This window comes from Oncorhynchus clarkii, chromosome 19 (assembly GCF_045791955.1).
Source record: "Oncorhynchus clarkii lewisi isolate Uvic-CL-2024 chromosome 19, UVic_Ocla_1.0, whole genome shotgun sequence".
In the NCBI taxonomy this organism is placed as follows: domain Eukaryota; kingdom Metazoa; phylum Chordata; class Actinopteri; order Salmoniformes; family Salmonidae; genus Oncorhynchus; species Oncorhynchus clarkii.
The window spans coordinates 25,422,342-25,449,970 of record NC_092165.1 but is presented as its reverse complement, the minus strand read 5'-3'; the positions used below and the strand labels follow the sequence as shown (position 1 = coordinate 25,449,970).

General features: G+C 42.0%; 2 protein-coding genes across 3 annotated transcripts in view; one reads left to right on the top strand and one right to left on the bottom strand.

Annotated features, from left to right (window-relative positions):
• Positions 1-5,697, top strand: part of LOC139374958 (intersectin-2-like) — a 35,156-nt gene extending 29,459 nt beyond the window's left edge. For both annotated transcript variants that reach the window (XM_071116240.1, XM_071116239.1), the window contains 7 exons: positions 114-281; positions 364-576; positions 794-912; positions 1,021-1,103; positions 1,203-1,286; positions 2,487-2,660; positions 2,922-5,697. In XM_071116240.1, coding sequence (XP_070972341.1) covers positions 114-281; positions 364-576; positions 794-912; positions 1,021-1,103; positions 1,203-1,286; positions 2,487-2,660; positions 2,922-3,079 — 999 coding nt within the window. In that variant the 3' untranslated portion in view covers positions 3,080-5,697. The remainder of the gene's footprint in view (positions 1-113; positions 282-363; positions 577-793; positions 913-1,020; positions 1,104-1,202; positions 1,287-2,486; positions 2,661-2,921) is intronic.
• A 4,422-nt stretch (positions 5,698-10,119) lies between these two features.
• The window catches only part of LOC139374173 (tyrosyl-DNA phosphodiesterase 1), an 89,732-nt gene continuing 72,222 nt past the window's right edge, over positions 10,120-27,629 (bottom strand). The window contains exons 17-19 of the mRNA XM_071115186.1: positions 11,734-12,272; positions 11,111-11,368; positions 10,120-10,454 (exon numbers count right to left, since the gene is read on the bottom strand). Coding sequence (XP_070971287.1) covers positions 10,293-10,454; positions 11,111-11,368; positions 11,734-12,272 — 959 coding nt within the window. The 3' untranslated portion in view covers positions 10,120-10,292. The remainder of the gene's footprint in view (positions 10,455-11,110; positions 11,369-11,733; positions 12,273-27,629) is intronic.

Here is a 27,629-nt window from a genome sequence, read left to right as displayed (position 1 = left end):
GTATTTTCCATCTGTGTTGTTTGCTCTTTGGAAAGCACTTTGTGACAACTGCTGATGTAAAAAGATTGGTGTGTGTGTGTGTGTATTTAACCCCTGTCTATTGGTTGTCTCAGATCCTGGAGAGTACCCAGGAGGACCATGCAGACCGCAGGCCTTTGAGAGAGGCTCTGGAGCGGGCTGAGGAGCTCTGTTCTCAGGTCAACGAGGGAGTCAGGGAGAAGGAGAATTCTGACAGGCTGGAGTGGATACAGTCACATGTACAGTGTGAGGGAGTCACAGAGGTAGACAGATGCACGCACCGTATATACACACACACACAGTATCTCAAACACATCTGTAACCCTCCCTCTCTCTCCCTCGCAGAACTTGGTGTTTAACTCTCTGACTAACTGCCTGGGGCCCCGTAAGCTGCTCCACAGTGGGAAGGTGTATAAGATTAAGAGCAATAAGGAGCTGTGGGCTTTCCTCTTTAACGACTTCCTGCTGCTCACCCACGCTGCCAAACAGTTCAGCTCCTCAGGACCGGACAAGCTCTTCAGCACCAAGAACAACACACAGCTCAAGATGTATAAACCGGTGAGAGACAAACGGCACGGACGTGCTCGCACACGCTGGCATTTATTCCAAATGGCTCATTTTGACAAGGAAAAGGCACTTCCTATTTTGAAAAGCGTCACTCATCAGGGCCCGTTCAAATTGAGAACATCCCCGTATCCAGTTTCTCAATGGTTATGACATGTATTATGGCACGGTTATGACAGCCTTATGAAGTGTCCTATGTTTCCTCCTGTAGCCGGTGTTCCTCAACGAGGTTCTGGTGAAGTTGCCAGACCCCTCCAGTGAAGAGCCCTTCTTCCACATCTCCCACATCGACCGAGTCTACAGCCTCAAAACCGAGAACATCAACGAGAGGTACGCACAGGCACAAATGCAGGTGCACACACACTAATATGTAGGGACTCCACTCGCATTCCATTACCCTTGCTCATGTCGTGTGTGTGTGTACTTTTCGTTCTGCAGGACGGCCTGGGTGCAGAAGATTAAAGCTGCCTCAGAGGACTTCTTAGAGACCGATAAGAAAAAGAGAGAGAAGGCATACCAAGGTCAGTTTTCTGTTTTTCTCTCTTTCACACACACACGCACTCCAATAGTTAAAGCAGGAGTCCTTGTAGTGGTGTGACTATTCTCGTGTGTGTGCGCAGCTCGTTCCCTGAAGGCCAGTGGAATCGGCCGGCTGTTAGTCACCATCCTGGAGGCCACTGAACTCAAGTCCTGCAAATCCAACGGTGAGTTTTATAAGCGTTCATACATACAGTGGCAAGAAAAAGTATGTGAACCCTTTGGAAATACCTGGATTTCTACATAAATTGGTCACCAAATTTGGTCGGATCTTCTTCTAGGTCACAACAATAGACAAACAGCAGTGGTTTCTTCCATGGTGTCTTCCCATTTTACCATTCTTGTTTAGTGTTTTACATATCGCACACTAGTGAACAGAGATGTTAGCATGTTCCAGAGATTTCTGTAAGTCTTTAGCTGACACTCTAGGATTCTTAACCTCATTGAGCATTCTGCGCTGTGCTCTTGCAGTCATCTTTGCAGGACGGCCACTCCTAGGGAGAGTAGCAACAGTGCTGAAATGTCTCCAATTATAGACAATTTGTCTTATCGTGGACTGATGAACATTGAGACATTTGCAACCCTTTCCAGCTTTATACAAGTCAACAATTCTTAATCTTAGGTCTTCTGAGATCTCTTGTTCGAGGCATGGTTCACATCAGGCAATGCTTCTTGTGAATAGCAAACTCAAATTTTGTGAGTTTTTTTATAGGGCAAGGCAGCTCTAACCAACATCTCAAATTTCGTCTCATTGATTGGACTTCAGGTTAGCTGACTCCAATTAGCTTTTGGAGAAGTTATTAGCCTAGGGGTTCACATACTTTTTCCAACCTACACTGTGAATGTTTAAATGATGTATTCGATATCAACAAGAAAAATACAATCATTTGTGTGTTATTCGTTTAAGCACACTGAGTCTGCCTATTGTTGTGACTTAGATGAAGATCAGATCAAATTTGATGACCAGTTCACATATACTTTTTCTTGCCACTGTAGTTTACCTACACAGCAGACATGAACTAGTACCACTTATTACAACGAGGAAGGTTCACTTAAGCAGTAAAGCCCGGGGGGGGGGGGGGGGCGCATATACCACAAACCCCTGATAGGTGCCTTATTGCTATTATAAACTGGTTACCAGTGTAATTAAAGCAGTAAAAATAAATGTTTTGTCATACCCGTGGTATACGGTCTGATATACCACGGCTGTCAGCCAATCAGCATTCAGGGCTCGAACCACCCAGTTTATAAACGTAAACATGGCACATGTACAGACTGTATTCGTGTCTTGAGCACTGGTATGTATTAAAATCTTTCCCTCCTATTCCTCTCTCCTTGTCATCCCGCTCTTCCTCTTCCTCTCCCAGGTAAGAGTAACCCTTATTGCGAGGTAACCATGGGGGCTCAGATCTACACCTCTAGGACCCTCAGTGACACGGTCAACCCCAAGTGGAACTTCAACTGTCAGTTCAACATCAGAGATTTGTACCAGGACGTCCTTTGCATCACCATCTTCGAGAGGGACCAGTTTTCCCCTGACGGTCAGCACGCACACACAAATCCAGACATTCTGGCCGCGCTGGCCAGGCAGACTAAATTCAGACGCGTGCCAGGTCTCAAATAGTTGTTGAACATATCAGCTCACCACGTCAAATGATAGAGCAATCGCATTGCCCGACTGTGCAGATGGTGTAGTACGGTTTATGTATCGCAGCGTCTGCAATGTAGTGGGCCTGGAACGCAGCCTCTTTGTATAATGTGTCGGACTGCTAACTAGTCTCTCCTCTCTGCCGTTTCCCCAGACTTCCTGGGTCGCACGGAGGTTCCCGTGGCGACCATAAAGAAGGAGTTGGAGAACAAGGGTCCAGCGACGCGCCGTCTGCTCCTCCACGAGGTCCCCACTGGAGAGGTGTGGGTCCGCCTCGACCTGCAGCTCTTTCAAAACAGAGCATCCAAATAAGGACCTCTGGGCCAACACTGGACGTCCAAATAAAGACGTCCTGCAACTCTTCCAAACGAAGGACGCCAAAATAAGGACATCCTGGTCTGCCGCCACGCTGGAGGGCCTTGGTAGAAATTGTATGTAACTGCTGGTCCTAATGGTTAAGTTTGGGGTTGCCGGATCCTAGATCTGTGGTTAAGCCAGGGCTAACTTTTACCTGGAGCTGCCATGGGTAACACTAACCACCCGATGAGCTAATGGGAATCCTCCCCTCCCTCATCGGAGATCAGACGTTCAGTCCTAAGCACTGATCTGAAGACAGTTTCTAGCCTTTGAGGTTTGACTGGGGGTAGGCAGGGTTGGGTTAGTGTAAAGCTGATCCTAGATCTGTGTTTAGGAGCCGATTCTAGCAGTAGTGGTTCTTCTTGAACCAGCACAAACACTTATGGCCTATGCACTCCTCTGCTACTGACTCTCACTCTGCCAAGTATGCTTGTTGTAAACTCAACCCAGGCCAATGTTTGTTGAAACTGTATTTATTTCATTACAGATCGTCTTTAACTCCACAGTAAATATTTGTTAAAGCTAAGATTTTGTTTGGGAAAGTAATATGAGGTCACATGGAGAGCGGTTGGAAAAGTGCGGTCCTTCTTGCCACGATAGTTTACCACTGGACATGAGACTAATCTCAGGATTGAAGTCTTCTTCCTTTTGCTGCCAGTCTATATTACTGTATCAAAACCTGCTTCTTTTATTTTGTCTCAATCCGTTCATTTTTCTCTCTTATTAGTATAGTAACATTAAAGATGCATATGCAGAGGATTTTTAAGATACTGTGGCGACACTGAGATCTGACTGAGTTTTAAAACGACCGGTCTGTCTGACTCCCTTTAATGCTTGTTATACTAGACAACATACTTCTGCCATGTGCTCCCTCTCCAATATATGGGTGTTTCAATTGAATAGTTTATTTTGTCTTTGATCTCTTATAAATGTTGGGGAGGTCTTGTTCTTTAATTGTGGTTTAGTTGCCTCAAATCCTAAAAGGGAAAAGTCTATTTTTGTTTCTTCCACTCCCGGGCCCATATTCACAGAGGTTCAGAGTAGGAGTGCAGACATAGGATCCGTTTTTCCTTTTAGATCATAATGAATAAGATGATATGGATAGAGGGGACCTGATCCTAGATTAGCACTAGCCTGGTCCCAGATCTGATTGTGCTTTTGCCTACTCCATTGTCAAGCCAAACATGTTCTGCATGATAATTCGGTTAGGAGTAGGCAAGAGAGCAGAAACAGACTGACACCCAGGCTAGATCAGCACTCCTACTCTGGGATACTCAGTGAATATGGGCACAGATGCCTCCAGTGGCTCTATAACCATTAAGTGGTGTGGCTGCAGATGACTGGTGAGCCAGAGCGGCTCTTATTGATTTTAATTTATGCAACTATCCAGAGATTTTGATCATCAAAGCATTGTATTCAGTGTCTGAAAAATCTTTCAGTAGCCTTTCATATTTTACAAAGGATTTCCAAGAATAGTCTTTGAAGGATAACATCCCATTTGAACTATATTATGTAAGTCTTAAGTTTGTAAGACAGGAAGTGATTAGCTGGACAGCCAAGTAAGTACCGATCTATCAGACTCTCGCTGCCGTTTCTCCCTATTTTATACTGAACAAAAATGTAAACAAACAACTTCAGTGATTTTACTGAGTTACAGTTCAAATAAGGAAATCAGTCAATTGAATCAATTCTTTAGGCCCTAATCCATGGATTTCACAAAACTGGGCAGGGGCGCAGCCGTGGGTGGGCCTGGGAGGAAATAGGCCCACCCACTGGGGAGCCAGGCCCAGCCAATAAGAATGAGGTTTCCCCCACAAAAGGGCTTTATTACAGACAGAAATACTCCTCAGTTTCATCAGCTGTCTGGGTGGCTGGTCTCAGACGATCCCGCATGTGAAGAAGCCGGATGTGGAGGTGCTGGGCTGGCGTGGTTACACGTGGACTGTGAGGCTGGTTGGACATACTGTAAAATTCTCTAAAACTAAGTTGGAGGCGGTTTATGGTAGAGAAATGAACTTTAAATTATCTGACAACAGCTCTGGTGGACATTACTGCAGTCTGCATGTGTGACAAAACGGCACATTTTAGAGTGGCCTTTTATTGTCCCCAGCACAAGGTGCACCTGTGTAATGATCATGCTGTTTAATTAGCTTCCTGATATGCCACACCTGTCAGGTGGATGGATTATCTTGGCAAAGGAGAAATGCTCACGAACAGGGATGTAAACAAATGTGTGCACCATATTTGAGAGAAATAAGCTTTTTGTACATGGGATCTTTTATTTCAGCTCATGAAACATGGGACCAAACCATTACATGTTGTTTATATTTTTGTTCAGTATAATTTGAGCTGCACAAGTCTTCTATTGGGTTTTATTCATTTGAGGTTTAACTTTAAATCATGTTTTTTGTGTCAATGATTCTATGTAATGATTACAGTGCTAACAGTGTGGATTCTACATTGCTACCTAACATGCAGTGTGTTCACAATGGGCACAGCATGGCACTCACTGAATCATGGCTCTTTTAACGATAATAAAAGGTATTGAAATCAAACTGTCCAAGACATCTAAACTGAGATTGCCCCTATAGTCATTGGTTTGTATAGACCTCACCAGCTTGTAGTCCTAAAAAACAGAAATGATTTACCTCCAGTTCGTTCAGTTGTTCCTATGGGCAAAGTGAATTGGGAAAGAATTGGATTTTGGAATAAATGCAGAAAAAAAAGGGCTCTGCTCAATCAGATCAGCTTTAGCCAACATCCGCATAGCAGGTGTCTGAGGTGGAACTGCTTTAGCGCTGTCAAATCCACAAGTGGGGCGGCAGGGTAGCCTAGTGGTTAGAGCATTGGACTAGTAACCGAAAGGTTGCAAGTTCAAATCATCGAGCTGACAAGGTACAAATCTGTCGTTCTGCCCCTGAACAGGCAGTTAACTCACTGTTCCTAGGCCGTCATTGAAAATAACAATTTGTTCTTAACCGACTTGCCTAGTTAAATAAAGGTAAAAAATAAAAAGTGGCCCCTGCCATTATACCTAAAGCGGACATTGCCATTGGCTGCACGGAGACGCATTAACAGAAATCCCATACAGCCTTGTTTACAAGTTTGAACACTGGGATGTGAGATGTAATCTTCACCTCAAATAGGATGAGAGAAATCCTCATTTTGTTTAATGATTTTTGATGGCAATCACCTACACTTTCCTGTTCTGAACTTGTAATGCTAGTGGGGCAGGTGTGGCTTCCTGATTGCAAGAACAGCTGCTCACCGATTTGATGGCTCCAATGCATTTCTGTTTCCGACACCTCCAAAACATCAGCCGTGCGGGTGTCTGTGGTCGCATTTAAAGCTTGACCAGATTGAATCTTGGCCAAGGTTAACAGGCTTATGAGATCTTACACATTTTGTTCTATGAGATAATATCAGTTAACATGACCTTGATGAATTATAAAGCCTTTGTGTGCCTTGTTTAATGACAAATCCTTCAAAATTCACAAGAAATGAGGTTAGCTGATGAAGATTACCTCATAGAACAAAATGTATAAGATCTCCTAAGCCTGTGTTTACCACAGACCTTATTTTTTTGCTTTTATCCAAAAACAAATTTTCCCCATAGGCTTTGTTCAACGAAACATGGCGGAGTTAGTGCCTGCACAAAGATACCAGTACTATAATTGCTCTCTCTTGTCTACTCTGGGTGGTTGCCATGGCAACATAAAGCATTGTCTTTCACACCTGAATGTGTATGTTGTATTACAGTACCAGTCAAATGTTTGGACACATCTACTCATTCAAGGGTTTTTATTTTTATAATTTTCTACATTGTAGAATAATAGTGAAGACATCACAACTATGAAATAACACACATGGAATCATGTAGTAACTAAAAAAAGTGTTAAACAAATCAAAATAGATTCTTCAAAGTAGCCACCCGTTGCCTTGATGACAGCTTTACACACTGTTGGCATTCTCTCAACCAGCTTCACCTGTAATGCTTTTCCAACAGTCTTGAAGGAGTTCCCACATATGCTGAGCACTTGTTGGCTGCTTTTCCTTTACTCTGCGGTCCAACTGGGTTGAGGTCGAGTGATTGTGGAGGCCAAGGTCATCTGATGCAGTCCTCCATCACTCTCCTTCTTGGTCAAATAGCTATTACACAGCCTGGAGGTGTGTTGGGTCATTGTCCTGTTGAAAAACAAATGATTGTCCCACTATGTGCAAACTAGATGGTATGACGTATCACTGCCATGCTGGTTAAGTGTGCTTTAAATTCTAAATAAATCACTGACAGTTTCACTAGCAAAGCACCATCACACCACCACTTCCATGCTTCACGGTGGGAAATACACATGCAGAGATCATCCGTTTACCTACTCTGCGTCTCACAAAGACACGGCAGTTGGAACCAAAAATCTCAAATTTGGACTCAACAGACCAAAGAACAGATTTCCACTGGTCTAATGTCCATTGCTTGTATTTATTGGCCCAAGCAAGTCTCTTCTTATTATTGGTGTCCTTTAGTAGTGGTTTCTTTGCAGCAATTTGACCATGAAGGCCTGATTCACGCAGTCTTCTCTGAACAGTTAATGTTGAGATGTGTCTGTTACTTGAACTCCGTGAAGCATTTATTTGGGCTGCAATTTCTGAGGCTGGTAACTCTAATGAACTTATCCTTTGCAGGTAACTCTGGGTCTTCCTTTCCTGTGGCTGTCCTCATGAGAGACAGTTTCATCATAGCGCTTGATGGTTTTTGTGACTGCACTTGAAGAAACTTTCAAAGTTCTTTCAAAGTTCTTTTCAGGAATGTCTGACTTTCATGTCTTAAAATAATGATGGACTGTCATTTCTCTTTGCTTATTTGAGCTGTTCCTTCCATAATATGGAGTTGGGTCTTTTACCAAATAGGGCTATCTAATGTGTGCCACCCCTACCTTGTACACAACTGATTGGCTCAAACACATTAAGAAGGAAATAAATTCCACAAATTAACTTTTAACAAAGCACACCTGTTAATTGAAATGCATTCCAGGTGAAGCTGGTTGAGAGAATGCCAAGAGGGTACAAAGCTGTCATCAAGGCAAAAGGTGGCTACTTTGAAGAACCTCATATATAAAATATAACACTTTTTTGGTAACTACATGATTCCATATGTGTTATTGCATAGTTTTGATGTCTTCACTATTATTCTACAATGTAGAAAATAGTCAAAATAAAGAAAAACCCTTGAATGAGTAGGTGTTCTAAAACTTTTGACTGGTATTGTATGTACCAGCCGCTTTCACTCGGGTCTATCCTGTTGAGAAAATACACTTTTTCCACACAAACATCCTTGAAAAGTTTGAGGGCTTGAGAGAAACAGTTTATCCCTGGTGTTAATTTGGGTATGATACATTTTAAAGCATTAATCTTTGTGTATTAGTAGAGTCAATTGTTTGACAGGGGCAACATAAGCCTGTTCAATGTTTTTCTCTGCCTCCAGTGAAGTGCCAACTGACCAATCGTAAGAAACAATGTCCTGTTACATAATATATAATAATACAAACCTTTAATTATAGCAGTGGCAGATGATAATGCATTGCCAGAAGGATGCAAGCCCCTCCAGAAAAGAGGCCTACACTGCTGACATAATGTGCAATATGATCCTAACCTAAAATTGACGTTGAAACACGCAAAGAGCCAGTCAATTCAAATGTCTATCTCCACATTGTTTATACAATCCCTTTCATGCTCATAAAATCCTAACACATTGCTCTGTTCACATTATTTCAACACACTGATAGAGATTTCTTGCATCGTTTCAAGTAGCGCACAGGGACTGTAGCAGAGAGAGAGATGGGAAGACGATATTATAAACGCCTTCTGAGGTTGCTTTTTATGTAAAACCAGGCTCCAAACCCTGCACTCAACCCTGCGTTGTCGTGACTCGGGATTTAAAGTGTCAAACTTCCCTGACAGAAATTCGAAGAAGATCAATGGGAGAGAGGAAAATAGAAAAAAGAAAAGGTCTTTTAATGTCCTGCATCATCCATTATTCAGGTGTGTGGTGACTCCATGTTCCAGACCACCCACACATACATCAGGTATCCAGCTACAAACAACAGCTGTCCGATTAGCAATTCAGAGCCACATGTACATTAAGTTCTACCTTCAAAAGACGAGAAGTGGAGCGCTGAGATATGAACAGAATTGATAAGTAAATTGTATTTATTCCTGCATACTTTAATTGATTTCAGTTTTTCCTGAAACATTGCAAATGTCTCCTTTTTAACTCTATTAAAAGGGGTGCAGGGTAAGTTTGAAATTAGTATGGGCAATTTCAAGTAATAGATTTCAATCTTCTTTCAATTTTTCTTTTTCTTAAAAACCAAAGAGAGGAAGAAGTACTACTCTGTTACAGATAAATGACAGCTAGCACTTTTAGAATCAATCAAATGTATCAGTACAGTGTTTTCCTTGTAGTTTATAACATTTTTGGAACAGTATTTACAATATAGTGTGATATCTTGATGATTTTTTTTTATAGCAGAGTGAAGGGGAGTTCCTCAATCAAGATCTTTATGAATTTGACAATTGATTTCAATTTCTGAGCACCTATTCAAGCATAAAAGCATGATCCTACAAAACAACACCATAGCTGTCAAAAACAAATACTGTACACGTGTCAATAAGGGAAAGGCAAACATGATCGTGGACAAGACCGTTTGGCGTCATAACCCCTAACATCTCCACCACAATGGCTGATGTGTCACGGTCACTGAACATTCTGGGACAAAATGGCTGCCATGCATAACGAAGAGTGCCACACATTGCTGATAAACGATGAGTCATTCTCACGCTATGTAAAAGCTCTGATGAGGTCTGCTCTTTGAGGCTCCATAGGATGTTTTCTGATATTCTCATTGTAGTTGTTTTCTCTACAGTGTACAGTGTCTCTATGGACCACGTTCAATGGGCTACAGAAAATGGTTCCATTCCAAAACCTTTTCCAACTGTGACCTATGTAAAACTTTTGGACCCGACCCAAACCAGTTCTTGGGAATCCCTCCTTCAGTGAGCACCTGCTGTCCACTTTGTCTTGCGAATCACATGGTTTTGAGAGATGTAGTATCTGTTTTGATCATTCTCTGTATGGTGTGCAGTAAGCCTACATAATGACTGTAATATTCAGTCATCTATCCACACTAGTCTCAGCCAGCCTGTTGTTCATGATGCCCAGTGCCCCTACTCCCCCAGAGAAACCATTCTGTCTGTTTTGGTTGGAGACGGAAGGCCGAGGGATCCCATTGGTTGCTGCCTCCGACAGCTGCTTCTGCATCAGGTCCAGGTTCACCTGGAGAGGAGAGGTTCACATGATACTGTCATAACTAGACAAAAGATAAGACATTATAAAAGCTCCTACATGTTCATAACAAGATGTAAAGCATGCCTGCATGCAAGACTTTGCTCTCACACATTGTCACACAGAGCACGTGCAGATTTGTGCTTTATGCTGCTTACAACGTGGCAAAAGAAGTTTAGCCTCGCGCTTCAGCGCTTCTTAGGGCTCGGTTCAATCCGTAGCACAGGAGATCTGTGTTGTAGCCCGGTTGCCATTTAAAGGTCATTGTGTTTACTTCGTGCATGCAACTTCCTCTCACTGAGTGTACCTTTAAGTGTTACCAAACTTGACTGTCCCTTTGTAACAAGTTACATTTGTGCAGGGTTTGCATCTCCAATACACATAAATATATTTCCAACAATACAGACAATATATCACACATTCCATATTGCATGACAGCACTAAGAAACATAGATCAGGTGCAGTCTGAAACATTGATTTAAATTGGGCCCTAGCTCTATTGGCCACTCCGGGTACTAGATACTGTAAATACAGTCAAAACATGACCCATGCCCTCAAATTATAAAGTGCAGGGGCAACACTTTTGACCAGAGATGAAAGTAACAGAGGGAACTTTTAATGTTATTTTTACCCGGTGACCCTCTCACCTTATTGGCTGCCAGGAAGTCCCTAATGGAGATCATCTCCCCTGACATCCGCCGTCCTCCGTCCGTCTCACTCTCGTTCAACGCGTCCGTTTCTATAGAGACAGTCCGCTGCGCCCGAGAGTGTCCATGTCCAGTGCCGCTGGGCATCACGGCATTCCGGCGCGGGGGCAATCTCTTCGCGATCCCGGCGGGGCAGCAGTGGCAGCAACCTCGGTAGGAGAAGATGTCCAGCCTTCTCAGCAGCCAGTTGAGTGTCTGCTTGAGTTTTGGGAAAATGTATTGTTTTTATGAAACTTTGAAATTCTGTAACATTGCTAATGATAGTGCTCTGGTAAAACACCCACATATCTAGAGAAAGAGGCTGGTGTGTGTGTGTGTGTGTGTGTGTGTGTGTGTGTGTGTGTGTGTGTGTGTGTGTGTGTGTGTGTGTGTGTGTGTGTGTGTGTGTGTGTGTGTGTGTGTGAGAAAGAGAGGAGGATGAGCAAGAGAGGGATAGCCAATGGGAAAGGACAGAGTAAAGACAGAGAGTGAATGCACGCCATCTCCCACAATGTGTGTGTCTGTGCATGCGTGCAACCACAACTGCTCATAAAACAAACATAAATGAAACAAAAAATCCTCACCTGCTTGATGACAATGGATATGACATTGAACAGCGAGTAGATACAGCAGACACCCATCAATATAAACAGGAAGTTCCCCAGTCTGTAGGCTGTCTGGTTCCCGTCGTACGTAACCCTCTGACTGCTTACCATGTCCCCGAACCCGATGGTGCTGAATGCCACAAAACAGAAGTACAGCGAGTCCAGATAGCCCCACCCCTCCACCGCTGAATACATGGCCGAGGCACAGCAGGATATCACCACAGCAGCTACACAAAGAATCAGCATCACGTAGTACACAGAAGGCTTCCATCCAGCCAGACTGTCCCTGCCTCTATCTCTGGGTCCTGGCGGTGGCGCCCCCCTGGGGCCATCGTGGGGCATGACGCCCTGGCGCCGGCGCTTCAGATCGTGGCATGACTTGAGCACGAAGGCGAGCACGGTGATGATGCGCTCCAGGAAGAGGTTGAAGAATAGGATGGTGGAGGCGCAGCCGATCAGGCCATAGAAGATGAGGAAGACTTTGCCACTGACCGTGGTCGGGGTGGTCATGCCAAATCCTGACCAGAGACAGGGGGAGGGGTGGAGGAGAAGAGAGAGGTTTAGAAGAGAGGTTTGAAGGGAAGGGGAGATGGAGAGAGAGAGAGGGAGAGAGAGGGTAGATGTTCAGGAGAGAAATTAAAATGGTGAAGTTCCATTCATCATAATTACCTTACCCTCCCTACCTCCCTGTTCCTAAAGTGCCCCCCCCTCATCCACTTTTAGCAGAAGAAAGTAAACCAGGTTGCCGTAGGTGGCGATGTCTCATAATACCTTTTCTTGGCATATCGCTCTCTCATCCATCGCTATACTCCTCCATCCCATTGAGTTCAATGCTAATTTAGCAACTGGGGGTTTTAATTACCATTCTCACAGATGTGCTCCTCAGAGATGAAAGATCCATCCCTAAAAACTCATTATTTAAAAAAATAAAGAGAGTCAGGGCTGAAGAACAGGCTTGAGACTACTGGAGGAGAGGGAAATGAGATGCTAGCAATAAAGCACGGCCTTTATTGGCTTCTGTTAGTGTGTCCAACATATCATTCTCTAATTGACATTGAGGGAGGTATATCCTATTGCCTATACCCTATATTATAACCTTTAATTTAATTTTTTTAAATCACCTTTATTTAACCAGGTAGGCCAGTTGAGAACAAGTTCTCATTTACAACCGCGACCTGGCCAAGATAAAGCAAAGCGGTGCGACAATAAACAACAACACAGAGTTACACATGGGATAAACAAAAGTACAGTCAATAACACAGTAGAAAGTCTGTATACAATATGTGCAATATGTGCAAATGGAGGTAAATGGAGGTAATATGTGAAAAAGGGGGTAAGGCAATAAATAGGTCATAGTAGCGAAGTAATTACAAATTTAGCAAATGAATACTGGAGTGATAGATGTGCAGATGATGATGTGCAAGTAGAAATACTGGTGTGCAAAAGAACAACAAAAAAGTTTATAAAAACAATATGGGATGAGGTGGGTAGTTGGATGGACTATTTACAGATGAGCTGTGTACAGCTGCAGTGATTGGTAAGCTGCTCAGATAGCTGATGCTTAAAGTTAGTGAGGGAGATATAAGTATCCAACTTCAGCGATTTTTGCAATTCGTTCCAGTCATTGGCAGCAGAGAACTGGAAGGAAAGGCGGCCAAAGGAGGTGTTGGCTTTGGGGTTGACCAGTGAGATATACCTGCTGGAGCGTGTGCTACGGGTGGGTGTTGTTATGGTAACCAGTGAGCTGAGATAAGGCAGTTTTACCTAGCAAAGACTTATAGATGACCTGGAGCCAGTGGGTCTGGCGACGAATATGTAGCGAGGGCCAGCCGACTAGAGCATACAGGTCGCAGTGGTGGGTAGTATAAGGGGCTTTGGTAACAAAAACGATGGCACTGTGATAGACTGCATCCAGTTTGCTGAGTAGAGTGTTGGAGGCTATTTTGTAAATGACATCGCCGAAGTCAAGGATCGGTAGGATAGTCAATTTTACGAGGGTATGTTTGGCAGCGTGAGTGAGGAAGGCTTTGTTGCGAAATAGGAAGCAGATTCTAGATTTAATTTTGGATTGGAGATGCTTAATATGAGTCTGGAAGGAGAGTTTACAGTCTAGCCAGACACCTAGGTATTTGCAGTTGTCCACATATTCTAAGTCAGAACCGTCCAGAGTAGTGATGCTAGTTGGGCGGGCGGGTGAGCGCAGCGATCGGTTGAAGAGCATGCATTTAATTTTACTACCTTTACCCAAAGCCGTTTCAAATAGCCTGTGGTCCCTGACAAATACATTTTCAAACCAGTAACATAATATTCTCCCTCCACTCCAAAAAAAAACATGTAATTGATATACAGTTGAGATAAAATTGAGGGCGAAAGGTAGCCTATCGGTTCGAGAGTTGGGCCAGTATCCAAAAGGTCGCTGGTTCGAATACACAAGCCGACAAAGTGAGAAATCTGTCAAGGTGCCCTTGAGCAAGGCACTTAACCCTAATTTGCTCCAGGCCGCCGTACCACTATGGCTGACCCTGTAAAACAACACATTTCACTGCATAAAACATCTTTATTATTTTTGGTTTTACATTGTTTTGCCAGGTCTCCGAAACCAAAGAAGTGTTTTTTTGCGGCGCTAGAAAATGGACTGTTATTGACTTATCTAATTACTAAGATAGAGTATGACAAGACCACCGCACCACAGTATGATGTTTCTTTCAGCCTTGACCAGGAGGATAGAGAGAAGTATTTTCTGAACACTCAAGTGTTCAGAAAAGACTGGTTTCCCTTGAAACATATCATTAAGAATGCATGAGGTGTCTGTCTGCATAGTGGGGCTAGCCTGGGGGGTCACCCCATACTGCGCAAACAGCCGTTGAGCATCATCATGTTCTATATGAGCATCGTGTACTCAACTTCTAACCTCTGGCTGTGTCGTCCGCTGCCCGTAGGTGATATACTTCATTTGTGTTACACACTCTCAGTAAAGGATATGGACGCCGAGAAGGGAGGCAAAGTGCTCAACTGTATCTGATTTGTGACGGTTGACAGCATACTGGACACAAGAACAAGAACAAAGACAAGAATATGTAGGTGCGAGTAGCAAAGAAACAGGGTTCACAGGATGACAGAAAGGATCCAAGCTCAATTAGATAGAGCAAGAACTCCATCATGTAGGAACTTCCTTCCTTTATGTGTAATCAGTGAAAGTATTACCATGGTTATCTCTCAATAAACGACACGAGCGAATAGGACGACACGAGCGAAGTTTAGTCTAGTGCTATAGGTTGGTCTGAGCAATGTGAGCAAGTCCATGCACCAATTAATATACATATGGTTTGAATATGATTTGTGGTTTCAGAATTGTTCTCTTAACCATTTTGTTTTTGTTTTTGACTCTTTGACTCGTTCTGACAAATAGGAGTTTCTTAAGCCAATTTGTCCAGAGGCAACAAGGTGAAAATGTACAAGTTATTCAATTCTCAGTTGGTAAACTCTACATTAGCATTCCAAAATACTTAAATTCCACTCTCACAGCTGTAATACGCTGACTGTGCAAGCGGCAGGACTTCCTGTTTCACATTTTCCTGAATAAAATATCCACTTTTTACTACAATGAGATCAAATAATAGGGCAACAATAGGTGATTATACAGATATACTAATCACAATATTTCAAAAAGAAAATATTTCAAATATATGTATCTATTTAAAATAATGTATATTTACAAAAAGAGAAGGATATGTAGCATTGGAAATGATGCAGATAATTACATTGACCGAAGCCACAATCTATCTGAAATAATAAAGCTGATCTACCCCCTAATTAAAAATAAATAAAAATAAATCACGACATTTCACATTGTTTGTCTGCATAATATAAATCTGACACTCATTTGCATGAGACAACGTCCACTTGATCAATAGTTGTCTGCACCAGACCATTTGTTGGCACTATAGATACTAGAGCAATAACTGTTGATCAAGAGGACTTTGTCTCATGCAAATGAATGTTAGATTTATATTATGCAGATGAACAATGCGAAATATCGTATTTTTATTTTTCTTAAATTAGGGGGTAGATCAGCTTTATTATTGCAGTGACTTTATATTCACACAGCTTCTAAGGACATATGCATAAGGTTTACATACCAAATTTTATGGCCCCATGTTCATCGATTCAGTTCTTATAGCCCTGGTGTGATATGGTGCCATCTAGTGGTGTAGCTTGGTCGACTTTGAATGCAGCAAATACTCATTCTCAAATTTGTTAGAGGCTAATTTATTGAGTCTACATACTAAATCTGCAGTCAATCTGATGTATAGTTCATGAGAATAAGTTCATTAAAGCCTTTTTAGCACATGTAAGCATATAGGGCATTCGGGAAAGTATTCAGACCCCTTGACTTTTTCCACATTTTGTTAGGTTACAGCCTTATTCTACAATGTATTAACTCGGTTTTAACCTTCATCAATCTACACACAATACCCCATAATGACAAAGCAAAAATGGGTTTTTAGATATTTTTGCAAATGTAATAAAAATAATACTGAAATATCACATTTACATAAGTATTCCAGACCCTTTACTCAGCACTTTGTTGAAGCACCTTTGGCAGCGATTACAGTCTTGAGTCTTCTTAGGTATGATGTTACAAGCTTGGCACATCTGTACTTGGGGAGTTTCTCCCAGGTGTCAGGTCTCTCCAAAGGTGTTCAATCGATCAACGCTCCCCATCCAAAATTGAAAGCTTTTACCAGAGCACCAAGTCTAGGACCAAAAGGTTCCGTAACAGCTTCTACCCCCAAGCCAAAAGACTGCTGAACAATTAATCAAATGGCCACTCAGACTATTTACATTGACGCCCCTTTGTTTGTACACCGCTGCTACTCGCCGTTTATTATCTATGCATAGTCACTTAAAAAAACTACATTGACTAACCTGTACCGCACCCCTGTATATAGCCTCGTATATTTTTTATTTTTTATGTTACTTTTCGATTCATTAATTTTTTAAACATTTTCTTTTCTTTTATACATATTTTCTTAGCTCCATTTCTTGAACTGCACTGTTGGTTAAGGGCTTGTAAGTAAGCATTTCACGGTAATATCTACACTTTTCGTTGTATTCGGCGCATGTGACAAATAAAGTTTGATTTGATCTGAATTTTAATCCATGAGAAGATTTTTTAAGATTATTATTAGTATTATTTTTTAAGTGTAACTGTATAGCTTCCGTCCCTCTTCTCGCCCCTACCTGGGCTCGAACAAGGGGAACAACCACTTCAAGTTCTCAGAGCGAGTGACGTCACCGATTGAAACTCTATTAGCGTGCACAACCGCTAACTAGCTAGCCATTTCACATCGGTTACATAAGCATTAGTGTTACATTGTAAAAAAGTGAATTGTTAATAGTTCCCTTATTTTTTAAGATACACTGTACATTAACATGGTTCATGAAGGTAATATCTGATGACCCTGAAAACTAAAGATGATAGGCCATTGTGGAGTGGAGTTACAAAGGATTTAAATGTAAAATCACATATCGGATTTCCTGATTTATCAATAACTCAGTCATCTCTTAACCAATCCCTTAGCTGTTTTCAAACTAAGTTAAGAGATGCATCATGGGTATGAGGGTTTAATTGAGACTGCTTATAACGGTTCCCCCAATCTGTGCCACTCTTTTTTACCAAACCAAATCAAATGCCTTGCTTGGGCGGAGCTCAAAAACCGTGAGTGAAGAAGGCCGGGAAATCGCTGTCATTTGGTGCTATGGTTCATGAAAGGATTTGAAAAGTATTTTTAGCATATTTTAGCATATATTTAGTATGTGCTAATATGCATCTACTGGTATAGTAGATGGGCTCCCGAGAGGCGCAGCAGTCTAAGGCACTGCATCTCAGTGCTAGAGGCGTCACTACAGACCCCGGTTCGATTCCAGGCTCTATCACAACCGGCCATGATTGGGAGTCCCATATGGCGGTTCACAATTGCCCCAGCGTCGTCCGGGTTAGGGTTTGTAAATAAGAATTTGTTCTTAACTGACTTGCCTAGTTAAATAAAGGTTAAAAAATAGTTTCTCAACATCTTCAAGGGTTATTATGATGAGTCCAAAGACCACATTTTGATTGCATATGACATTTAGTCCATGAGAATATTTTTATGTTATATTTTAAGCATTAGTGTTACATAGTCAAAAAAGTGAATTGTTAATAGTTTCCTTATTTTTAAGATATCAATGTCAAACTCAACATGGTTCAATCATGGTGACCCTTAAAAGTGTCAAGTTGATTGGCCATTGTGGAGTGGATTTCCAAAGGACACGTACAATTGGATTTCCTGATTTATCAAAAATGTAGCATCTTTTTGGCCAATCCCTGAGCTTTTCTCAAACTAAGGGCTTGTTATTGTTGTTATTTTTGCATAATAGCGTGTGTGCTAATATGCATCTACTGGTATAGTGTGGCCATCTTTGAATGCATAAATCTAATTTTCTCAAATTCTTTATGAATGATGTGATCAAAGACCAAATTTGGAGTTGCATATGACTTTTTTCCCCCATTTTGATGTTTTTCAAAGGTTTTCCACAATTTCCATGATGGAGGAAAATCTATCCTGAAGGACCTTATGGGTCCTTGAGGTAACTTTGTTCAGCATGAGGAAAGATACCTACTTACATACAAAGTTTCAAGTCTATGTCAAACGGGGCAACAGATATGAGGGTTTAAGTGAGACTGCTATAGGCCAATAAGTACCTTTAAAAATAAAATAAAAACTATCAAATGCGTTGCTTGGGCAGTGCTCAAAGGTTCCCACTAGTGGCTTATCCGTGCCATTCTATTTGACCAAGTTACCCATGGCCTCGTTTCTGTGTGCCAAATTAGACATTTTTATAACAGGTGTTCACAGAAAATAAATATCTGCAATGAAAATAAATAACCTGAATGATTAATAGCCATATCATTTTTGGCAAAACTGATGTCATCACTCATGTCATCAGGAATTTGATGTTCATTTTCCTTCTAGCCTTAAAGCTATCAATGATTGGGAGAAATAGGAGCTGCCAATTAACGGAACAATGATTTCTGAGACTGGGTCAACTTCATCTTCCTGAGAAGGGCCAACGTCAAAGCTCTTTGTCACATGGAGAAAAGTATATTTAATGTCTCCAATATGTAATTGGTTTCTGTCTCCTTTATCTGCATGGTCATCTACAGTAGACTAAAGGAGAGTATTTCCAGTACCAAAATATCTACATGTTTATCTACCTTGATTGTATCCTGCTATATCTATTAAATCGCAGACCTGCCTATATATTTTTTCCGGCATAAATTCAGTATTAATTTCTCTCTCTTATTGATAGGGATGAAGATATATGGGTTATTCGGTTAATCAGTTTGTCAAGGTGTCACAGTGTCCTATCTTTTTGAAGTGCAATTAATTTCCTGAATTATATAATCAACCATTTTTGAAAGGTATGCAACATAAAAACATGCTTTTCTTGTAATTTGGTGCATGGCACCTATTCTAAATTATTCAAATGATGCATTTTGATTAAAAGTGAATTTCTTTGCAATACACTTTTATATATTCTTTTTTTATACAATACATTTTTTACTGAACCTTCTGTCTTTGTTTCTGAGTTTACCTATGGTCGACACCACGGTCCCAACAAAGTAAAAGGCGCCGGTAAAATCCCAGCGCGGTCTCAGTGTATCCACACGGATACCGGCGATGTTCGCCTCCTCATAGAACCGGAGAAATGTCTCCAAGTCGGTCCGGTTAAGGCTGTGCTTCTGGGTGAATCTCTCGAAGCGCTGCGCCCACTGCTCGTTTGCCTGTAGCTCCTTCGGCTGCTCCAACGCAGAGAACACCGCAGCACCGCACAGCAGATACAGCACGATCAGCACCGCCAGCGTCAGAAACCGCGCGTTATCCTCGTTCACCACACCGCAGCAGCAGCCTCTCCTGCACGCCATTACGGCGGCAGCGAGGACACTGAGGACCCTGGGAGAAGGAGCCTCCGCATCGTGTCAGATGAAGGCACATGAAAGCCTTCCTAATAAGTCAGTATGTGGGTTGTTCCACCAATTCGGTGCATTTTGAGAAGTGTAACTTGGTAAAAAAAAAAAAAAAAGAGTTTGATTTCACTTAATTTTAACATTCTGTCATAAAGAGCACATGTTCAACTTCATAAAAAAACATGTCTTCCCATCTCAAGTGGTAAAACAATGAATATACAGTACCAGTCAAAAGTTTGGACACACCTACTCATTCAAGGGTTTTTATTTATTTGTACTATTTTCTAAATTGTAGAATAATAGTGAAGACATTAAAACTATGAAATAACACATATGGAATCATGTTGTAACCAAAAATACAGTAGACCATTCCATTCTTGTATTGGTGTCTCTGAGGGGTCTTTGGCCTGGTTTGCTTACTACCTCTCTCAAATGGTGCAGTGTATAAAGTCAGACAATCTGCTGTCTCAGCCACTGCCTGTCACCAAGGGAGTACCCCAAGGCTCAATCCTAGGCCTTGCGTTCTTTTTCAATTTACATCAACAACATAGCTCAGGCAGTAGGAAGCTCTCGTATCCATTTATATGCAGATGATAGTCTTATACTCAGTTGCCCCCCCCCCCCCCATTTAGAGTTAAATGCTCTACAACAAAGCTTTCTTAGTGTCCAACAAGCTTTCTCTACCCTTAACCTTATTCTGAACACCTCCAAAACAAAGGTCATGTGGTTTGGTAAGAAGAATGCCCCTCTCCCCACAGGTGTGATTACTGCCTCTGAGGCTTTAGAGCTTGAGGTAGTCACCTCATACAAGTACTTGGGAGTATGGCTAGATGGTACACTGTCCTTCTCTCAGCACATATCAAGGCTGCAGGCAAAAGTCACATATAGAGTTGGTTTCCTCTATCGTAACCCTAGCTGCCAAACTAACCCTGATTCAGATGACCATCCTACCCATGCTAGATTACGGAGATGTAATTTATAGATTGGCAGGTAAGGGTGCTCTCGAGCAGCTAGATGTTCTTTACCATTCGGCCACCAGATTTGCCACCAATGCTCCTTATAGGACACATCACTGCACTCTATACTCCTCTGTAAACTGGTCATCTCTGTTTACCCATCGCAAGACCCACTGGTTGATGCTTATTTATAAAACCCTCTTAGGCCTACATATCTACTGCAGCCTTCATCCTCCACATACAACACCCGTTCTGCCAGTCACATTCTGTTAAAGGTCCCCAAAGCACACACATCCCTGAGTCGCTCCTCTTTTCAGTTCACTGCAGCTAGTGACTGGAACGAGCTGCAACAAACACTCAAACTGGACAGTTTTATCTCAATCTCTTAATTCAAAGACTCAATCATGGACACTCTTACTGACAGTTGTGGCTGCTTTGCGTGATGTATTGTTGTCTCTACCTTCTTGCCCTTTGTGCTGTTGTCTCTGCCCAATAATGTTTGTACCATGTTTTGTGCTGCTACCATGCTGTTGTCATGTGTTGCTACCATGCTGTGTTGTCATGTGTTGCTGCCTTGCTATGTTATTGTCTGAGGTCTGTCTTTATGTAGTGTTGTGTCTCTTGTTGTGATGTGTGTTTTGTCCTATATTTATATTTTATTTATTCATTTATTTTTAATCCCAGCCCCCGTCCCCGCAGGAGACCTTTTGCCTTTTGGTAGGCTGTCATTGTAAATAAGAATTTGTTCTTAACTGACTTGCCTAGTTAAATAAAGGTTAAATAAAATAAATACAAATTCTTTAAGTGCAGCCGCAAAAACCATCAAGCGCTATGATGAAACTGGCTCTCATGAGGACCGTCACAGGAAAGGAAGACCCAGACTAACCTCTGCTGCAGAGGATAAGTTCATTAGAGTTACCTGCCTCAGAAAATGCAGCCCAAATAAATGCTTCACAGAGTTCAAGTAACAGACACATTTCAACATCAACTGTTCAGAGAAGACTGCGTGAATCAGGCCTTCATGGTTGCTGAAAAGAAACCACTACTAAAATACACAAATAAGAAGAAACTTACTTGGGCCAAGAAACATGAGCAGTGCTTCTACACCTGCATTGGTGTTTTTGGCTGGGTTTCTATACAGCAGTGCTTCTACACTGCATTGGGGGTTTAGGCTGGGTTTCTGTACAGCACTTTGAGATATTAGCTGATGTACAAATACATTTGATTTGATTTGGATATTAGACCGGTGGAATTGAGTCTAAATTTGAGATTTTTGGTTCCAACCACTGTGTCTTTGTGAGACGCAGAGTAGGTGAACAGATGATCTCCACATGTTTAGTTTCCACCGTGAAGCATGGAGGAGGTGTGATGGTATGGGGGTGCTTTGCATATTTAGAACTCAAGAACCTAATCAGAATGGCTACCACAGCATTCTGCAGCGATACGCCATCCCATATAGTTTGCGCTTAGTGGGACTATCATTTGTTTTTCAACAGGACAATGACCAAACACACCTCCAGGCTGTGTAAAGGCTATTTGAACAAGGAGAGTTGATGGAGTGCTGCATCAGATGACCTGGCCTCCACAATCACCCGACCTTAACCCAATTGAGATGGTTTGGGATGAGTTGGACCGCAGAGTGAAGGAAAAGCAGCCAACAAGTGCTCAGCATATGTGGGAACTCGTTCAAGACTGTTGGAAAAGCATTCTAGGTGAAGCTGGTTGAGATAATGCCAAGCATGTGCAAAGCTGTCATCAAGGCAAAGGGTGACTACTTTGAAGAATCTAAAATCTAAAATATATTTTGATTTGTTGAACACTTTTTTGGTTACTACATACTACACTACATGTATTATTTCATAGTTTTGATGTCTTCAATTCTACAATATAGAAAATAATAAAAAAATAAAGAAAAACCCTTCAATGAGTAGGTGTCCAAACGTTTGACTGGTAGTGTCCTGATCACGTCTGGTGTGGATGGACAAAATCATCATGCACTCGCCCGGTCTAGTCAGCATGTAATCGGGAAAGCCTGGTGAAGTCCATGGCACAAAAGTAGCTACAAAGGGGTGGAAACCAGTGACTCCTCACAACACGTCAAGCCAATCAAATGACTTGCCTTGGGGTAAAAAAAATATAGGTGTGACCACAATGTGATTTTGGAGTTGTGGCTACGCAAGACTAAATATGAGTAACAGGGTTGGACTGGTATGCTCAACCCGCTCCGTTTTCCCCCACAATACACAGCAAATGACCAAAAAGAGTAGAACCAGTTCACCTGCTTATACACTGATTTCACTATTAGTTGTTCAATGTTTCTTTTGAAAAAAAAAAAAATATTTAAAAAGGAATAATTTCTCCATATTAAAACGAGAGTTCAGTTCACGTAAAACCAGGGACAGACATAAACAAATCCCTAATCACATGAAATAAATAATCATCTTCAGGAATGACTTTGTCAAATAAACTAAATAACTAGGGCTTTACAATGATGGTGAAAACATGGAGAAATGTTGGGGTTAAATGGGTTAATCACAGAGGGTGACTATTTATTTATTCATATTAAAAATCAGATTCATAAAATTCCCCATGTGGTCTATATTAAAGGGCACTTCCTTTGATATAACAGGCTTTTACATGCAATACTGGATGCAAAAGGCACTCATTTCATGGGACAGCCCATTGTATAGTTTGATATTCTGGCAGAAGTCCCATAACTGTTGGGAATGTTTCCTTTAAAAAGATACCCAATTACCTCGACTCTCACCTTATCATCCACAGGAAATGTTTAAAAAAAAAATCAATGTTAAATAATCATATTGAAGTTAGACTCAGCGATAAATAGATGCAGAAAGTAAACAGAATAGTGGGTCAATTTCTGCAACTAAGAGAGTTGAAGTGCAAGGCCCAACTTCTCCTCAGTTTTGGTCCCGTGGCTGCCACGCTGTAACAGCGTGAAGCGAACCGGTTGTACTTGCACAGCTACTGTGTGTAACTGTGTCATCTCAACGGGCGCGTTCGAGCAAATCACTATTGCCAAGTCGGTGACCGTCGTAGGTTAGCGCCTTTCAAAGTGTGTTGCATCATGTGATCAAAGGTCATTAAGTTTTTACTGAAGGTTTCTGCAGTTGCTCTTCACCAACCATCGCCTGCATCGTGGGAGGCTCTATTGTTAGGGTGTTTTTGTTAGACCCAGGAGAACTTGACCAAAGTCCTGACTGAAACAGGAACCAACTTTGTTGCAATTCATATACAGTGGATATGTGCAAATTAATATATTTGAGTCTCTCTCTCTCACACCAATTGATTGTACAATGTGCACACATACACTGAGTGTACAAAACATTAAAAACACCTTCCTAATATTGAGTTGCACCCCTCTTTTGCCCTCAGAACAGCCTAAATTCGTTAAGGCATGGAATCTACAAGGTTGTCAAAAGCGTTCCTCAGGGATGCTGGCCCATGTTGACTCCAATGCTTCCCACAGTTGTGTCAAGTTGGCTGGATGTCCTTTGGGTGGTGGACCATTCTTGAAACACGCGGGAATCGGTTGAGTGTGAAAAACTCTGCAGCGTTGCAGTTCTTGACACAAGAATGCCTGGCACCTACTACCATACCCTGTTCAAAGGAACTTAAATATTTTGTCTTGCCCATTCACTCTCTGAATGGCACACATACACAATCGATGTCTCAATTGTCTCAAGGATTAAAAATCCTTCTTTATCCTGTCCTTCATCTACTGTGTATAATATTTATTTGTGAATGTGAGATACTGCGTTTGTGGAGACATTTATTTTAACGTTATAAAGAAACACTTTTACAAACAAACAATGACATCGCTGTCATGTTGCACTGAGCCTTGCTGTTGGCGTTGCAGATGCACCTCCCCGACTTCCTTTCGACTTATCACTCAAACACGCGCAATATCTGCCAACTTCATATTGCGGAATCTAACTTTAAAGTTGCATTGTTTGTCAGATTTCCTTAGAGGTGCCGAAACCCCTCGTGCGAACTGTATTTGATTAATTCTGGCATGGGTAATGCAAAAATAATTACAGAGAAACATCCACGAATAGTCTGGAAAGGCCATTATGTCATTATGTTCTTATTATCTCAATGCAGTTCAAATTTGTGAAATTGGGTGAGGTCAGCTTCACAGTGCAAACGACATGGGACCTTTAAAAGTAGCTTCATGACTATCTCGCTGATTATTAAACCTTTTATTTAACTAGGCAAGTCAACTAAGAACAAATTCTTGTTTACAATGACGGCCTACCCCGGCCAATTGTGCCCCGCCCTATGGGACTCCCAATCACATCCGGATGTGATGAAGCCTGGATTCGAACCAGGTACTGCAGTGATGCCTCTTGCACTGAGATGCAGTGTCTTAGACCACTGCACCACTCGGGAGCCCATCTATTAGCCATTAGCTGGTAGCCTACTGTAATGCCTCGATCACACCTACAGGGTCTTGCACCTTGGTACACCAGAAGTAGCCAACATTCATTTCCAACGGAACGCTGCGTTTGCCTTGCAGCATTGTGTTGCAGAGGCAGTTGCAGTGCGTTCTGTATGGTGCCGATGTTGGATTGATCAAACGTATGCATCTAATTGTATGCGTAGATGGCTTGACAGAAATGATAGCAGAAGGTGAACGTTGAACTTTCGTTGCACACATATCCAGATGCTGCTGCTGACCATTTTGTGCAATGCCGCTGTAGGCGTGTTCGAGGCGTAAGTGATCATCAGGCAGAAAACTGCCTTGGCGCCTATCCCGCTCTCCAGCCCCTCCTGTAATGCTGACTGACACGTCCTGCGTAGGCTACTTCCTGGTCTCTGATATCTCTCGCAAAACAGGACAAAACGAGTCTCCTGTGAGTGGTATACAGGGCTACAAAGGGACACTTTAGCAGGGGACAGAGGAGCGATTCAGAGCAGTGCAGGAGAGGACTGAGAAACTGAAAGGTGCACAGTTGCTGCGTTCAGTGATGGAGAGGATGAAAGTAGTAAGCTTCAATGTTGAGTATTGTCAGCTGAGTATTGTTGCTCAGTGTTTTCGACAGCCATAAATAATGAAAACAAAACATTGTTGGAGCAATGGGGAACCAATGGCCATGGCGATAAAAGGGAGCTTCTATCACAGTTGCTAAGCAGCAGTTGATTAAAATTTGAACATCCCCCCCAAAAATCCCAGGCTAGATGAGTAGGCCTAGGCTACAAACACCACAGACAACCTGTAGCAATCATCACATATTCTCCATTTGAGCTCAAGGTTTCTGCCCAATTACACCATTGCAAACAGAGTTCTCTGCTGCTACTCCAAGGCTCTGCCAAGCATTGCTGACTGACTGATACAGCTGCATTGTTGTGATGGTCTGGAAGCTTGTTTATCAAAGAGATGTATAGAATGTACAGTTGAAGTCGGAAGTTTACATACACCTTAGCCAAATACTTTTAAACTCAGTTTTTCACAATTCCTGACATTTAATCCTAGTAAAAATTCCCTGTTTTAGGTCAGTTACAGCCACTTTATTTTAAGGATGTGAAATGTCAGAATAATAGTAGAGAGAATGATTTATTTCAGCTGTTATTTCTTTCATCACATTCACAGTGGGTCAGACGTTTACATACACCCATTTAGTATTTGGTAGCATTGCCTTAACTGTTTAACTTGGGTCTAACGTTTTGGTGGTTATGGTTCCACAAGCTTCCCACAATAAGTTGGGTGAATTTTGGCCCATTCCTCCTGACAGAGCTGGTGTAACTGAGTCAGGTTTGTAGGGCTTTTGCACACACACACTTTTTCAGTTCTGCCCACAAATGTTCTATAGAATTGAGGTCAGGGCTTAGTGATGACCACTCCTATACCTTGACTTTGTTATCCGTAAGCCATTTTGCCACAACTTTGGAAGTATGCTTGGGGTCATTGTCCATTTGGAAGACCCATTTGCGACCAAGCTGTAACTTCCTGACTGATGTCTTGAGATGTTGCTTCAATATATCCACGTAATTTTCCTCATGATGCCATCTATTTTGTGAAGTGCACCAGTCCCTCCTGCAGCAAAGCACCCCCACATCATGATGCTGCCAACCCGTGCTTCACGGTTGGGATGGTGTTTTCGGCTTGCAAGCCTCCCCCTTTTCTTCCTAACATAACGATGGTCATTATGGCCAAACAGTTCTATTTTTGTTTCATCAGACCAGAGGACATTTCTCCAAAAAGTACGATCTTTGTCCCCATGTGCAGTTGCAAACCGTAGTCTGGCTTTTTTATGGTGGTTTTGGAGCAGTGGCTTCTTCCTTGTTGAGCGGCCTTTCAGGTTATGTTGATATAGGTCTCGTTTTACTGTGGATATAGATACTTTTGTACCCGTTTCCTCCAGCATCTTCACAATGTCCATTGCTGTTGCTCTGGGATTAATTTGCACTTTTCGCACCAAAGTACATTCATCTCTACCAATCATTCCTGAGTGGTATGACGACTGCGTGGTCCAATGGTGTTTATACTTGCATACTATTGTTTGTACAGATGACCGTGGTACCTTCAGGCGTTTGGAAATTGCTCCCAAGGATGAACCAGACTTGTGGAGGCCTACAACCTTTTTTCTGAGGTCTTGGCTGATTTCCTTTGATTTTCCCATGATGTCAAGCAAAGAGGCACTGAGTTTGATGGTTGACCTTGAAATACAGCCACAGGTACACCTCTAATTGACTCAAATGATGTCAATTAGCCTATAAGAAGCTTCTAAAGCCATGACATAATTTTCTGGAATTTTCCAAGCTGTTGAAAGGCAGTCAATTTAGTGTATGTAAACTTCTGACCCACTGGAATTGTGATACAGTGAATTATAAGTGAAATAATCTGCCTGTAAACAATTGTTGGAAATATTACTTGTGTCATGCACAAA